The sequence below is a fragment of the Astyanax mexicanus genome, chromosome 14, assembly GCF_023375975.1.
Source record: "Astyanax mexicanus isolate ESR-SI-001 chromosome 14, AstMex3_surface, whole genome shotgun sequence".
In the NCBI taxonomy this organism is placed as follows: Eukaryota; Metazoa; Chordata; class Actinopteri; order Characiformes; family Acestrorhamphidae; genus Astyanax; species Astyanax mexicanus.
In genome coordinates, this window is record NC_064421.1 from 878,939 (window position 1) to 894,006 (window position 15,068).

A 15,068-nucleotide genomic window follows, 5' to 3' on the forward strand; every position below is an offset into this window, starting at 1 on the left:
ACAAACAATAAGCTCTCTTCCTCTAGCTATATGCCTGGGATCTTAATCCAACCAACCTCGTGACGTCACCAGCGCTGCACGGGCAACATGGCGGCGCCCTAGCGCAAACGTAACAAACATAAATATATTATAATTTAGTGTGTAAACATTTTATATAAAAAAATCCCCCCCCCAAATAAATTCCATTATATTTAATCCCTTAGAAAACTTGTACAAACTGAAATGTTTCATGTCCCCTTTAAGGTTTGGAGAGAATGTGCTGAATATCTGATGCTGATTCTTTTATCTCCTCCTTTATAATCTCCTACTCTGCAGGTTTTCGTCACCAACTCGTCCAACGTGTTCCTGCTTGAACCGGCCAATGAGCTGAAGACTCTGCTGGAGGAGCACGTGGATATGTGCAAACGCGTCCTCAACATCTACCGCAGCCTCGTCATGCACCAGACCATGGAGCAGAAAACCTGGTACACCTCAACTCCTACTGCAGGGACAGATTTAATATAATTATATATATTTTTTTATTTATAGTCATATATTTATAGTAATCTGTTTGTTGTTTAACTAGAAAATAATTAGTTTAAAGTTAGAAAGAATTTATGAAATGAAAAGTGCTGTATAGTTGCTTAATTTGCCTGATTTTGTAGCTCATTCAGAGTTTAAACGATTTAAAGAGTTAAACATCACACCTAGAAAGGAATCACGTTATCACTGTCCAGCGAAAAACATGCATCTCCAAAACATCAGCATTACACACGAGAGATAAAACCACAACTTTTGAAGAAAGTCAGTGTAAAAAAATTTAGGAGAATTTCTATTGGTCCATTCATCCGGGTATGAAGGATATCTAACATCAGCTGTTAATTCATTTTGGGCTTCATTATAAAAAAGCTCCCGAGCAAAAAATAAAAAAACATACATGAATAGATGTATACTAAAGTCACTAAGTGTATTCACTGAAATAAAAAAAAACATCAAGTTGCTTATTATTGTTTTATTTGGGGTATTTTATTAGATTTTTTTTATTTAAACGTTTAGTAAGTAAACTTTTGACCAAAATAGTTTCAAATATCTAAATTATCCTAATATTTCCATCTCAATTTTAAGCAGGGCTGGTGTATTTTATTATTATATTATTATTAGTTTAGTCTAGTTAATCACAGCACATGTAATTATTTCAATTTATTTTATCGCCTGACAGCACTGTGTAATAAAAAAAATATATGAAAACAGAACAATAGGGTTCATATAAGGGACAGTTTGTGTTCAGATTATGCAGTAAACTGAATGTCGACAAAAATGAAGATACTTGTATTTAATTGGACGCTGATGATACTCTGCTCCAGTTAGAATGATGCTAACTGCAGCCCTGAATCATCACACACCCCTCAGAACATGTGCAGGGTTCAGTCATCTTTAATTTACTTTATTATGTAGTTTCTGTTTTCTAAATCATGGATTTTCAGGGTTTTCAATCTTTTTGGAAACGAGTATAATTTTCCTGTTAAGTGTTAAAAAAAGTAAAAAAAATCCAGACAAGCAAGGGCTAAAAACCCCCAGCCTAGATCATAGACCAGAGTATGGAGCGTAGCTGAACAACTACGTTATTTAGATTGTCTTGTGCGGGTGTAAGAAATATTGAGTTGTTTTCAGTGTTTTACGGTATTTAGTTTTGCAATACTGCAAAAATGGTCAAAAACACAGTATTGGTTTTTAATAATGAGTTTAGATGTAAATATTGGTGTCAGAAGTGGTTCATTCATTTACTGTTGTATTTAAAAGGCGCCCCCTAGATACAGTGTTGCACTTTGTCGTTAGATCCCACTGTTCTGATTGGTTAAAAACTGTGTGTTGTAGGGAGCAGATCCTGCTGGTGTTGTTGAGGGTGACGGAATGTGTGATGAAGAGACCTCCCTCCATCATGCCTCACGGGAAGAAGAGTAACACACTCTCAGGACGCCTCGCAGGAGCCATCTTTCAGGTCCTACACACACACACACACACACACACACACACAGAGGCTGCACATTTAAATAAATACACCCAAAGTCGGCGTTTTCACACCACCACTACTTGTTCAGGTTAAAATGGACTCTGTTTCGTTTGTTCTTTTCGTGTGGTTTGCTTCGATTTGCTCACCCAGATAATTACTACAGATATTAACTAATGCTAATCTCTGTTACGCAGTTTTTACATTAAACGCAGTGGGTGCAGCACATTTAGGTGTTTGCCTGTGTGAAAACAAACCAAACCAAGAGAGAAAATAAACAGAGTAAGTAAGCTTATCAACCGTTTCGGACTGGAGTAACAAACTACAGGTATGAAAATGAACTGGTAACCTAAAGAAAAAGGTAAAAAAGAGAATGTAATCAGAAAAAAAAAGGAAATGAAAAAGATGAAAAACCAGAAAAAAACAGTGTCCAGAAAAAGATTAAAAAAAAATGTTGATCAGTCTTACCAACAATCCATTTAAAAAAGAGGAAAAAATGGTCCAAGCTAGATGTTCCTTAAATCCCTGTGTTTACGATCCTGTTTCAGCAATTTCTGGGTAAATCCATTTTCCCAAGATTCAATAGATCCCAAAGTTGGAGCCTGGTTCGAAAAAACTTTTCACTATGACTCTGAAATAATATCACGATATTTCAGGGTATTTTTGTGATAACGATATACTTGGCGATATAGAAAAACAGAAAAATAATTAATTCATTTCAGGAATATAGTATAAGAGTATAACAGTATAATCATAATGTGGCAAAATAAATAATATAGCCTAAAATAATATAATGCAGCAAATAATATTGCAGAATATTTAGTGCATGCATATAAACTGCAAACTAAAACTTATATTATACAATAAATACACCTAAAGCTTCACAGTAATTAATAGACTACTTTTAAGACAGAACAGCCCTATTATCACCATATGAATTTTTAATATCATGATATTTCTGTGTCACGATATATTGTATATGATATATTTTTGCCCACCCCTACTAATCACCAAAGCAGAAAACTAACATGTTTCTCAGGCTGGAACACCTGTAGAAGCTCCTCAACTGCTCTACCTGGAGGCACTACTCTACTTCCTTTTCTACAAGAAATCTACCCGTTACTATCGACGACCCCTAGTGGATGCTACAAAAATGAATCCTGGATATTTCTATGGTGTATAAGACCATGTCTGTTACATATTTATTCCTCTGTGTATGTATGTATTGTGTATGTATTGTGTGTGTATTGTGTGTAGACCCTGATAGTGGCGTGGATTAAAGGGAATCTGAACGTGTATATCTCTCGGGAGCTGTGGGACGACCTGCTCTCAGTCCTGTCCTCTCTCACCTGGTGGGAGGAGCTAGTGACGGAGTGGTCCCTCACCATGGAGACCCTCACCAAGGTTCTGGCCCGGAACCTGTACAGCCTGGACCTGAACGAGCTGCCTCTGGATAAACTCAGCGAGCAGAAGCTGAAGAAGCACAAAGGCAAAGGTGATCCAAACACAGCCGAGACTGCATACACAGAGCCCGATAGTATATATCTGCAGAACCGGAGACTGCAGTTTTAGGACCACAGTTCCAGGACAACATGTTTTCGCGACACTGCCACCTAGCGAAAATAATGACTTACTATTCCTTAATATAATATCACCACTTTAGCTAACTACTTACACGTTTTAATGTTTTTCACTCAAATAATAATTTGTCTTAGAATTTGTCTTAGAACTCCTAACCACACATCAGAGACAAAAGGAAGATTTGAGGCTATAATATTTATATGTGACTTTATTTGATATCTGAAATGGATTTGAACTACTTTTCAAAAGATTGAAATCTTTTTGGAACTTCAAACTTACTCAGTGTCTATTAGAGCTGGGCAATAGAGTAAAAAAAAATCTCAATATTCCTCAAATATATGAGCGATTCTCAGTTATTCTCAAATATAATTATGAATTTCAGTTGTTATATTTAAAAAAAAAATTGAACAGACAGCACCATTTAAAATGAGGCATAGTTATTGTTCCCTTTATTTATTTATTTATTTATTTATTTTATTTTTTATTATTATTATTATTATTATTTTTTTTTTTATTGTTCCCTTAAAATTTAATTTGAAACTTTATTTTTAAATTTACGAATAGTATGCAGCCCCCTTTAAACTTACATGCAGCTTTTATATTAAAGATGTTACAAACATAACCTACTTATATTTCAGTATTATAGTTAAGGAAATGTGTAAAAATGTGCAAATCACGTAAACGAGTTCCTTACAGGTTTCTGACACAATCCAACAAAATTCAACTATTAAAATTCACACACACAAAAACCCAAGCACTTTTTAGGCTACGTATACAGTCATATCCTGTGTAGACTACACTGATGTCTAATTCAAAACATCTGAATATTTTAATACATTAAATTTAGGCTATAAAAATTCACATTCCGACTGTAATCCATCGTGTCCACGACCACTTTGCTAGGTGGCAGTGTCGCGAAAACATGGGGTCCTAAAACTGAGGTCCTGAAACTGCGGTCTTAAAACTGCCGTCTCTGCAGTTAGACCCTTCTCACAGAACCTGGTTCCTTCTCCACCTGCAGACTACAAACACAGAACCGGAGCCTGACTAACAGGGCTTTTGCTGGTGTTTAAGTAGAAATTCTGAATTATAATAACATTGTAAGGTTGTAGAACATCTGGAAATGATACTTTGCAGGGTAGGAGGGGTCACAGGAGGACAGACTGATTAAAATACTAATCGGACTATGTGCAATAATTTATAAACTGAGTGCAATAATAATAATAACTAGATTGCAGTTCCTACAGAAACTGCGAGTGTGATTGCAGTGCTGGTTGGTATCTGCTATGGTGTTGCTAAGGTGTTGCTAAGTGGTTGCTAAGGTGTTGCTAAGTGGTTGCTAGGTGGTTGCTAAGGTGTTGCTAGGCGGTTGCTAAGGTGTTGCTATGGTATCTGGGGTGGTTGCTAAGGTGTTGCTAGGTGGTTGCTAAGGTGTTGCTAGGCGGTTGCTAAGGTGTTGCTATGGTATCCAGGGTGGTTGCTAAGGTGTTGCTAGGTGGTTGCTAGGTGGTTGCTAAGGTGTTGCTAGGCGGTTGCTAAGGTGTTGCTATGGTATCCGGGGTGGTTGCTAAGGTGTTGCTAGGTGGTTGCTAGGTGGTTGCTAAGGTGTTGCTAGGCGGTTGCTAAGGTGTTGCTATGGTATCCGGGGTGGTTGCTAAGGTGTTGCTAGGTGGTTGCTAGGGTGTTGCTATGGTATCCGGGGTGGTTGCTAAGGTGTTGCTAGGTGGTTGCTAGGTGGTTGCTAGGGTGTTGCTAGGCGGTTGCTAAGGTGTTGCTATGGTATCCGGGGTGGTTGCTAAGGTGTTGCTAGGTGGTTGCTAAGGTGTTGCTAGGCGGTTGCTAAGGTGTTGCTATGGTATCCGGGGTGGTTGCTAAGGTGTTGCTAGGTGGTTGCTAAGGTGTTGCTAGGCGGTTGCTAAGGTGTTGCTATGGTATCCGGGGTGGTTGCTAAGGTGTTGCTAGGTGGTTGCTAGGGTGTTGCTAGGCGGTTGCTAAGGTGTTGCTATGGTATCCGGGGTGGTTGCTAAGGTGTTGCTAGGTGGTTGCTAGGGTGTTGCTAGGCGGTTGCTAAGGTGTTGCTATGGTATCCGGGGTGGTTGCTAAGGTGTTGCTAGGTGGTTGCTAGGGTGTTGCTAGGCGGTTGCTAAGGTGTTGCTATGGTATCCGGGGTGGTTGCTAAGGTGTTGCTAGGTGGTTGCTAGGGTGTTGCTAGGCGGTTGCTAAGGTGTTGCTATGGTATCCGGGGTGGTTGCTAAGGTGTTGCTAGGTGGTTGCTAGGTGGTTGCTAGGGTGTTGCTAGGCGGTTGCTAAGGTGTTGCTATGGTATCCGGGGTGGTTGCTAAGGTGTTGCTAGGTGGTTGCTAGGTGGTTGCTAGGGTGTTGCTAGGCGGTTGCTAAGGTGTTGCTATGGTATCCGGGGTGTTTGCTAAGGTGTTGCTAGGTGGTTGCTAGGGTGTTGCTAGGCGGTTGCTAAGGTGTTGCTATGGTATCCGGGGTGGTTGCTAAGGTGTTGCTAGGTGGTTGCTAGGTGGTTGCTAGGGTGTTGCTATGGGGTTGCTAAGGTGTTGCTATGGTATCTGGGGTGGTTGCTAAGGTGTTGCTAGATGGTTGCTAGGTGGTTGCTATGGTGTTGCTAGGCGGTTGCTAAGGTGTTGCTATGGTATCCGGGGTGGTTGCTATGGTGTTTCTAGGTGGTTGCTAGGTGATGTATATGCATAAATTTGATTAAATGGTGTTTGCACGTTGCTACGCAACGTGCAAATACATCAATCAGCTATGCACGCTAGGTTGCTCTGGCCGTTCGGGGGTGTCCAAACTTTTGACCCGTGGCTCCATTACACACAGTACTGGGGGGCCGGGGTGTCCAAACTTTTGACCCGTGGCTCCATTACACACAGTACTGGGGGGCCGGGGTGTCCAAACTTTTGACCTAATGCTGTTTTATCCCATAGCTGCTCCATTACACACAGTACTGGAGTTCTAGCTACCTGTCCTTCGATCTAGCTGCCGTCCTCCGATTGGCCCCATTCATTCCAATGGGGCCACTTCGTACGACATTCGTACGAAATCCGTACGTCGTAACTTTTCGTAACGCATATTTTCGGAAAGAGCTCAATAAGTTCTACAGGTCCTCAATTGGTTTCATCTTCGTATTTCAAAAATTGCGACGTCCACGGGCGTGCAAAGTTCTGCCCATTCATTTTCAATGGGCAAAAAAACGCGTACTTACGAAGTTTTTACGAAAAACGTAAGTCCGATCGGAAAGCTGTATACAAGCCCACCATTCCCGATATGGATGCACGTTTTCTCTTTTGAACGAAGTCGATATTTTGAAAACTGCGGCACTAGTTAACCGGACAAAAAACAGGTGGAATAATAATAATAACTAGATTGCAGTTCCTACAGAAACTGCGAGTGTGATTGCAGAGCTGGCTGGTATCTGCTATGGTGTTGCTAAGGTGTTGCTAAGTGGTTGCTAAGGTGTTGCTATCGTATCCAGGGTGGTTGCTAAGGTGTTGCTAAGTGGTTGCTAGGTGGTTGCTAAGGTGTTGCTAGGTGGTTGCTAAGGTGTTGCAATGGTATCCGGGGTGGTTGCTAAGGTGTTGCTAGATGGTTGCTAGGCGGTTGCTAAGGTGTTGCTATGGTATCCGGGGTGGTTGCTAAGGTGTTGCTAGGTGGTTGCTAAGGTGTTGCTATGGTATCCGGGGTGGTTGCTAAGGTGTTGCTAGGTGGTTGCTAGGGTGTTGCTAGGCGGTTGCTAAGGTGTTGCTATGGTATCCGGGGTGGTTGCTAAGGTGTTGCTAGGTGGTTGCTAGGGTGTTGCTAGGCGGTTGCTAAGGTGTTGCTATGGTATCCGGGGTGGTTGCTAAGGTGTTGCTAAGTGGTTGCTAGGTGGTTGCTAAGGTGTTGCTAGGCGGTTGCTAAGGTGTTGCTATGGTATCCGGGGTGGTTGCTAAGGTGTTGCTAGGTGGTTGCTAGGTGGTTGCTAGAGTGTTGCTAGGCGGTTGCTAAGGTGTTGCTATGGTATCCGGGGTGGTTGCTAAGGTGTTGCTAGGTGGTTGCTAGGTGGTTGCTAGGGTGTTGCTAGGCGGTTGCTAAGGTGTTGCTATGGTATCCGGGGTGGTTGCTAAGGTGTTGCTAGGTGGTTGCTTGGTGGTTGCTAGGGTGTTGCTAGGCGGTTGCTAAGGTGTTGCTATGGTATCCAGGGTGGTTGCTAAGGTGTTGCTAGGTGGTTGCTAGGTGGTTGCTAAGGTGTTGCTAGGCGGTTGCTAAGGTGTTGCTATGGTATCCTGGGTGGTTGCTAAGGTGTTGCTAGGTGGTTGCTAGGTGGTTGCTAGGGTGTTGCTAGGCGGTTGCTAAGGTGTTGCTATGGTATCTGGGGTGGTTGCTAAGGTGTTGCTAGGTGGTTGCTAAGGTGTTGCTAGGCGGTTGCTAAGGTGTTGCTATGGTATCCGGGGTGGTTGCTAAGGTGTTGCTAGGTGGTTGCTAGGCGGTTGCTAAGGTGTTGCTATGGTATCCGGGGTGGTTGCTAAGGTGTTGCTAAGTGGTTGCTATGCGTTTGCCAAGGTGTTGCTAGGCGGTTGCTAAGGTGTTGCTATGGTATCCGGGGAGGTTGCTAAGGTGTTGCTAGGTGGTTGCTAGGTGGTTGCTAAGGTGTTGTTAGGCGGTTGCTAAGGTGTTGCTATGGTATCTGTGGTGGTTGCTATGGTGTTTCTAGGTGGTTGCTAGGTGATTTATATGCATAAATTAGATTAAATGGTGTTTGCACGTTGCTACGCAACGTGCAAATACATCAATCAGCTATGCACGCTAGGTTGCTCTGGCCGTTCGGGGGTGTCCAAACTTTTGACCCGTGGCTCCAGTACACACAGTACTGGGGGGCCGGGGTGTCCAAACTTTTGACCCATGGCTCCATTACACACAGTACTGGGGGGCCGGGGTGTCCAAACTTTTGACCTAACGCTGATTTATCCCATAGCTGCTCCATTACACACAGTACTGGAGTTCTAGCTACCTGTCCTTCGATCTAGCTGCCGTCCTCCGATTGGCCCCATTCATTCCAATGGGGCCACTTCGTACGACATTCGTACGAAATCCGTACGTCGTAACTTTTCGTAACGCATATTTTCGGAAAGAGCTCAATAAGTTCTACAGGTCCTCAATTGGTTTCATCTTAGTATTTCAAAAATTGCGACGTCCACGGGCGTGCAAAGTTCTGCCCATTCATTTTCAATGGGCAAAAAAACGCGTACTTACGAAGTTTTTACGAAAAACGTAAGTCCGATCGGAAAGCTGTATACAAGCCCACCATTCCCGATAAGGACGCACGTTTTCTCTTTTGAACGAAGTCGATATTTCGAAAACTGCGGCACTAGTTAACCGGACAAAAAACAGGTGGAATAATAATAATAACTAGATTGCAGTTCCTACAGAAACTGCGAGTGTGATTGCAGTGCTGGCTGGTATCTGCTATGGTGTTGCTAGGTGGTTGCTAAGGTGTTGCTAGGTGGTTGCTAAGGTGTTGCTATGGTATCCGGGGTGGTTGCTAAGGTGTTGCTAGGTGGTTGCTAGGTGGTTGCTAGGCGGTTGCTAAGGTGTTGCTAGGCGGTTGCTAAGGTGTTGCTATGGTATTTGGGGTGGTTGCTAAGGTGTTGCTAGGTGGTTGCTAGGTGGTTGCTAAGGTGTTGCTAGGCGGTTGCTAAGGTGTTGCTATGGTATCCGGGGTGGTTGCTAAGGTGTTGCTAGGTGGTTGCTAGGTGGTTGCTAGGGTGTTGCTAGGCAGTTGCTAAGGTGTTTGCCATGGTATCTTGGGTGGTTGCTAAGGTGTTGCTAGGTGGTTGCTAGGTGGTTGCTAGGGTGTTGCTAGGCGGTTGCTAAGGTGTTGCTATGGTATCCGGGGTGGTTGCTAAGGTGTTGCTAGGTGGTTGCTAGGTGGTTGCTAAGGTGTTGCTAGGCGGTTGCTAAGGTGTTGCTATGGTATCCGGGGTGGTTGCTAAGGTGTTGCTAGGTGGTTGCTAGGTGGTTGCTAAGGTGTTGCTAGGCGGTTGCTAAGGTGTTGCTATGGTATCCGGGGTGGTTGCTAAGGTGTTGCTAGGTGGTTGCTAGGTGGTTGCTAAGGTGTTGCTAGGCGGTTGCTAAGGTGTTGCTATGGTATCCGGGGTGGTTGCTAAGGTGTTGGTAGGTGGTTGCTAGGTGGTTGCTAGGGTGTTGCTAGGCGGTTGCTAAGGTGTTGCTATGGTATCCGGGGTGGTTGCTAAGGTGTTGCTAGGTGGTTGCTAGGGTGTTGCTAGGCGGTTGCTAAGGTGTTGCTATGGTATCCGGGGTGGTTGCTAAGGTGTTGCTAGGTGGTTGCTAGGTGGTTGCTAAGGTGTTGCTAGGCGGTTGCTAAGGTGTTGCTATGGTATCCGGGGTGGTTGCTAAGGTGTTGCTAGGTGGTTGCTAAGGTGTTGCTAGGCGGTTGCTAAGGTGTTGCTATGGTATCCGGGGTGGTTGCTAAGGTGTTGCTAGGTGGTTGCTAAGGTGTTGCTAGGTGGTTGCTAAGGTGTTGCTATGGTATCTGTGGTGGTTGCTATGGTGTTTCTAGGTGGTTGCTAGGTGATGTATATGCATAAATTAGATTAAATGGTGTTTGCACGTTGCTACGCAACGTGCAAATACATAAATCAGCTATGCACGCTAGGTTGCTCTGGCCGTTCGGGGGTGTCCAAACTTTTGACCCGTGGCTCCATTACACACAGTACTGGGGGGCCGGGGTGTCCAAACTTTTGACCCGTGGCTCCATTACACACAGTACTGGGGGGCCGGGGTGTCCAAACTTTTGACCTAATGCTGTTTTATCCCATAGCTGCTCCATTACACACAGTACTGGAGTTCTAGCTACCTGTCCTTCGATCTAGCTGCCGTCCTCCGATTGGCCCCATTCATTCCAATGGGGCCACTTCGTACGACATTCGTACGAAATCCGTACGTCGTAACTTTTCGTAACGCATATTTTCGGAAAGAGCTCAATAAGTTCTACAGGTCCTCAATTGGTTTCATCTTCGTATTTCAAAAATTGCGACGTCCACGGGCGTGCAAAGTTCTGCCCATTCATTGTCAATGGGCAAAAAAACGCGTACTTACGAAGTTTTTACGAAAAACGTAAGTCCGATCGGAAAGCTGTATACAAGCCCACCATTCCCGATATAGACGCACGTTTTCTCTTTTGAACGAAGTCGATATTTCGAAAACTGCGGCACTAGTTAACCGGACAAAAAACAGGTGGAATAATAATAATAACTAGATTGCAGTTCCTACAGAAACTGCGAGTGTGATTGCAGTGCTGGCTGGTATCTGCTATGGTGTTGCTAAGGTGTTGCTAAGTGGTTGCTAAGATGTGGCTATGGTATCCGGGGTGGTTGCTAAGGTGTTGCTAAGTGGCTGCTAGGTGGTTGCTAAGGTGTTGCTAGGCGGTTGCTAAGGTGTTGCTATGGTATCTGGGGTGGTTGCTAAGGTGTTGCTAGGTGGTTGCTAAGGTGTTGCTAGGCGGTTGCTAAGGTGTTGCTATGGTATCCGGGGTGGTTGCTAAGGTGTTGCTAGGTGGTTGCTAAGGTGTTGCTAGGCGGTTGCTAAGGTGTTGCTATGGTATCCGGGGTGGTTGCTAAGGTGTTGCTAGGTGGTTGCTAGGGTGTTGCTAGGCGGTTGCTAAAGTGTTGATATGGTATCTGGGGTGGTTGCTAAGGTGTTGCTAGGTGGTTGCTAGGTGGTTGCTAGGGTGTTGCTAGGCGGTTGCTAAGGTGTTGCTATGGTATCCGGGGTGGTTGCTAAGGTGTTGCTAGGTGGTTGCTAGGGTGTTGCTAGGCGGTTGCTAAGGTGTTGCTATGGTATCCGGGGTGGTTGCTAAGGTGTTGCTAGGTGGTTGCTAGGTGGTTGCTAGGGTGTTGCTAGGCGGTTGCTAAGGTGTTGCTATGGTATCTAGGGTGGTTGCTAAGGTGTTGCTAGGTGGTTGCTAGGTGGTTGCTAGGGTGTTGCTAGGCGGTTGCTAAGGTGTTGCTATGGTATCCTGGGTGGTTGCTAAGGTGTTGCTAGGTGGTTGCTAAGGTGTTGCTATGGTATCCGGGCTGGTTGCTAAGGTGTTGCTAGGTGGTTGCTAAGGTGTTGCTATGGTATCCGGGGTGGTTGCTAAGGTGTTGCTAGGTGGTTGCTAGGGTGTTGCTAGGCGGTTGCTAAGGTGTTGCTATGGTATCCGGGGTGGTTGCTAAGGTGTTGCTAAGTGGTTGCTAGGTGGTTGCTAAGGTGTTGCTAGGCGGTTGCTAAGGTGTTGCTATGGTATCCGGGGTGGTTGCTAAGGTGTTGCTAGGTGGTTGCTAGGTGGTTGCTAGAGTGTTGCTAGGCGGTTGCTAAGGTGTTGCTATGGTATCCGGGGTGGTTGCTAAGGTGTTGCTAGGTGGTTGCTAGGTGGTTGCTAGGGTGTTGCTAGGCGGTTGCTAAGGTGTTGCTATGGTATCCGTGGTGGTTGCTAAGGTGTTGCTAGGTGGTTGCTAGGTGGTTGCTAGGTGGTTGCTAGGGTGTTGCTAGGCGGTTGCTAAGGTGTTGCTATGGTATCCAGGGTGGTTGCTAAGGTGTTGCTAGGTGGTTGCTAGGTTGTTGCTAGGGTGTTGCTAGGCGGTTGCTAAGGTGTTGCTAAGGTGTTGCTAGGTGGTTGCTAGGTTGTTGCTAGGGTGTTGCTAGGGTGTTGCTAGGCGGTTGCTAAGGTGTTGCTATGGTATCCGGGGTGGTTGCTAAGGTGTTGCTAGGTGGTTGCTAGGTGGTTGCTAAGGTGTTGCTAGGCGGTTGCTAAGGTGTTGCTATGGTATCCGGGGTGGTTGCTAAGGTGTTGCTAGGTGGTTGCTAGGTGGTTGCTAGGGTGTTGCTAGGCGGTTGCTAAGGTGTTGCTATGGTATCTGGGGTGGTTGCTAAGGTGTTGCTAGGTGGTTGCTAAGGTGTTGCTAGGCGGTTGCGAAGGTGTTGCTATGGTATCCGGGGTGGTTGCTAAGGTGTTGCTAGGTGGTTGCTAGGCGGTTGCTAAGGTGTTGCTATGGTATCCGGGGTGGTTACTAAGGTGTTGCTAAGTGGTTGCTATGTGGTTGCTAAGGTGTTGCTAGGCGGTTGCTAAGGTGTTGCTATGGTATCCGGGGAGGTTGCTAAGGTGTTGCTAGGTGGTTGCTAGGTGGTTGCTAAGGTGTTGCTAGGCGGTTGCTAAGGTGTTGCTATGGTATCTGTGGTGGTTGCTATGGTGTTTCTAGGTGGTTGCTAGGTGATTTATATGCATAAATTAGATTAAATGGTGTTTGCACGTTGCTACGCAACGTGCAAATACATCAATCAGCTATGCACGCTAGGTTGCTCTGGCCGTTCGGGGGTGTCCAAACTTTTGACCCGTGGCTCCATTACACACAGTACTGGGGGGCCGGGGTGTCCAAACTTTTGACCCGTGGCTCCATTACACACAGTACTGGGGGGCCGGGGTGTCCAAACTTTTGACCTAATGCTGTTTTATCCCATAGCTGCTCCATACACTCACAGTACTGGAGTTCTAGCTACCTGTCCTTCGATCTAGCTGCCGTCCTCCGATTGGCCCCATTCATTCCAATGGGGCCACTTCGTACGACAATCGTACGAAATCCGTACGTCGTAACTTTTCGTAACGCATATTTTCGGAAAGAGCTCAATAAGTTCTACAGGTCCTCAATTGGTTTCATCTTCGTATTTCAAAAATTGCGACGTCCACGGGCGTGCAAAGTTCTGCCCATTCATTTTCAATGGGCAAAAAAACGCGTACTTACGAAGTTTTTACGAAAAACGTAAGTCCGATCGGAAAGCTGTATACAAGCCCACCATTCCCGATATGGACGCACGTTTTCTCTTTTGAACGAAGTCGATATTTCGAAAACTGCGGCACTAGTTAACCGGACAAAAAACAGGTGGAACTAGATTGCAGTTCCTACAGAAACTGCGAGTGTGATTGCAGTGCTGGCTGGTATCTGCTATGGTGTTGCTAAGGTGTTGCTATGGTATCCGGGGTGGTTGCTAAGGTGTTGCTAGGTGGTTGCTAGGGTGTTGCTAGGCGGTTGCTAAGGTGTTGCTATGGTATCAGGGGTGGTTGCTAAGGTGTTGCTAGGTGGTTGCTAGGTGGTTGCTAAGGTGTTGCTAGGCGGTTGCTAAGGTGTTGCTATGGTATCCGGGGTGGTTGCTAAGGTGTTGCTAGGTGGTTGCTAGGTGGTTGCTAGGGTGTTGCTAGGCGGTTGCTAAGGTGTTGCTAGGTGGTTGCTAGGTGGTTGCTAGGGTGTTGCTAGGCGGTTGCTAAGGTGTTGCTATGGTATCCGGGGTAGTTGCTAAGCTGTTGCTAGGTGGTTGCTAGGGTGTTGCTAGGCGGTTGCTAAGGTGTTGCTATGGTATCCGGGGTGGTTGCTAAGGTGTTGCTAGGTGGTTGCTAGGTGGTTGCTAAGGTGTTGCTAGCCGGTTGCTAAGGTGTTGCTATGGTATCCGGGGTGGTTGCTAAGGTGTTGCTAGGGTGTTGCTAGGCAGTTGCTAAGGTGTTGCTATGGTATCTGGGGTGGTTGCTAAGGTGTTGCTAGGTGGTTGCTAGGTGGTTGCTAGGGTGTTGCTAGGCGGTTGCTAAGGTGTTGCTATGGTATCCGGGGTGGTTGCTAAGGTGTTGCTAGGTGGTTGCTAGGTGGTTGCTAGGGTGTTGCTAGGCGGTTGCTAAGGTGTTGCTATGGTATCCGTGGTGGTTGCTAAGGTGTTGCTAAGTGGTTGCTAGGTGGTTGCTAAGGTGTTGCTAGGCGGTTGCTAAGGTGTTGCTATGGTATCCGGGGTGGTTGCTAAGGTGTTGCTAGGTGGTTGCTAGGTGGTTGCTAGAGTGTTGCTAGGCGGTTGCTAAGGTGTTGCTATGGTATCCAGGGTGGTTGCTAGGTGGTTGCTAGGTGGTTGCTAGGTGGTTGCTAGGGTGTTGCTAGGCGGTTGCTAAGGTGTTGCTACGGTATCCGGGGTGGTTGCTAAGGTGTTGCTAGGTGGTTGCTAGGTGGTTGCTAGGGTGTTGCTAGGCGGTTGCTAAGGTGTTGCTATGGTATCCAGGGTGGTTGCTAAGGTGTTGCTAGGTGGTTGCTAGGTTGTTGCTAGGGTGTTGCTAGGCGGTTGCTAAGGTGTTGCTATGGTATCCGGGGTGGTTGCTAAGGTGTTGCTAGGTGGTTGCTAGGTGGTTGCTAAGGTGTTGCTAGGCGGTTGCTAAGGTGTTGCTATGGTATCCGGGGTGGTTGCTAAGGTGTTGCTAGGTGGTTGCTAGGTGGTTGCTAGGTGGTTGCTAGGCGGTTGCTAAGGTGTTGCTATGGTATCCGGGGTGGTTGCTAAGGTGTTGCTAAGTGGTTGCTATGCGGTTGCTAAGGTGTTGCTAGGCGGTTGCTAAGGTGTTGCTATGGTATCCGGGGAGGTTGCTAAGGTGTTGCTAGGTGGTTGCTAGGTGGTTGCTAAGGTGTTGCTAGGC

The 15,068-nt window shown here is 45.8% G+C and overlaps 1 protein-coding gene across 11 annotated transcripts in view; it reads left to right on the forward strand.

The window, feature by feature from the left end:
• The window catches only part of ralgapa1 (Ral GTPase activating protein catalytic subunit alpha 1), a 178,118-nt gene that overhangs the window by 26,307 nt on the left and 136,743 nt on the right, over positions 1-15,068 (forward strand). For all 11 annotated transcript variants that reach the window (XM_049464047.1, XM_049464050.1, XM_049464051.1 and 8 more), the window contains exons 13-15: positions 316-464; positions 1,855-1,978; positions 3,245-3,482. In XM_049464047.1, the coding sequence (XP_049320004.1) occupies positions 316-464; positions 1,855-1,978; positions 3,245-3,482 (511 nt within the window). The remainder of the gene's footprint in view (positions 1-315; positions 465-1,854; positions 1,979-3,244; positions 3,483-15,068) is intronic.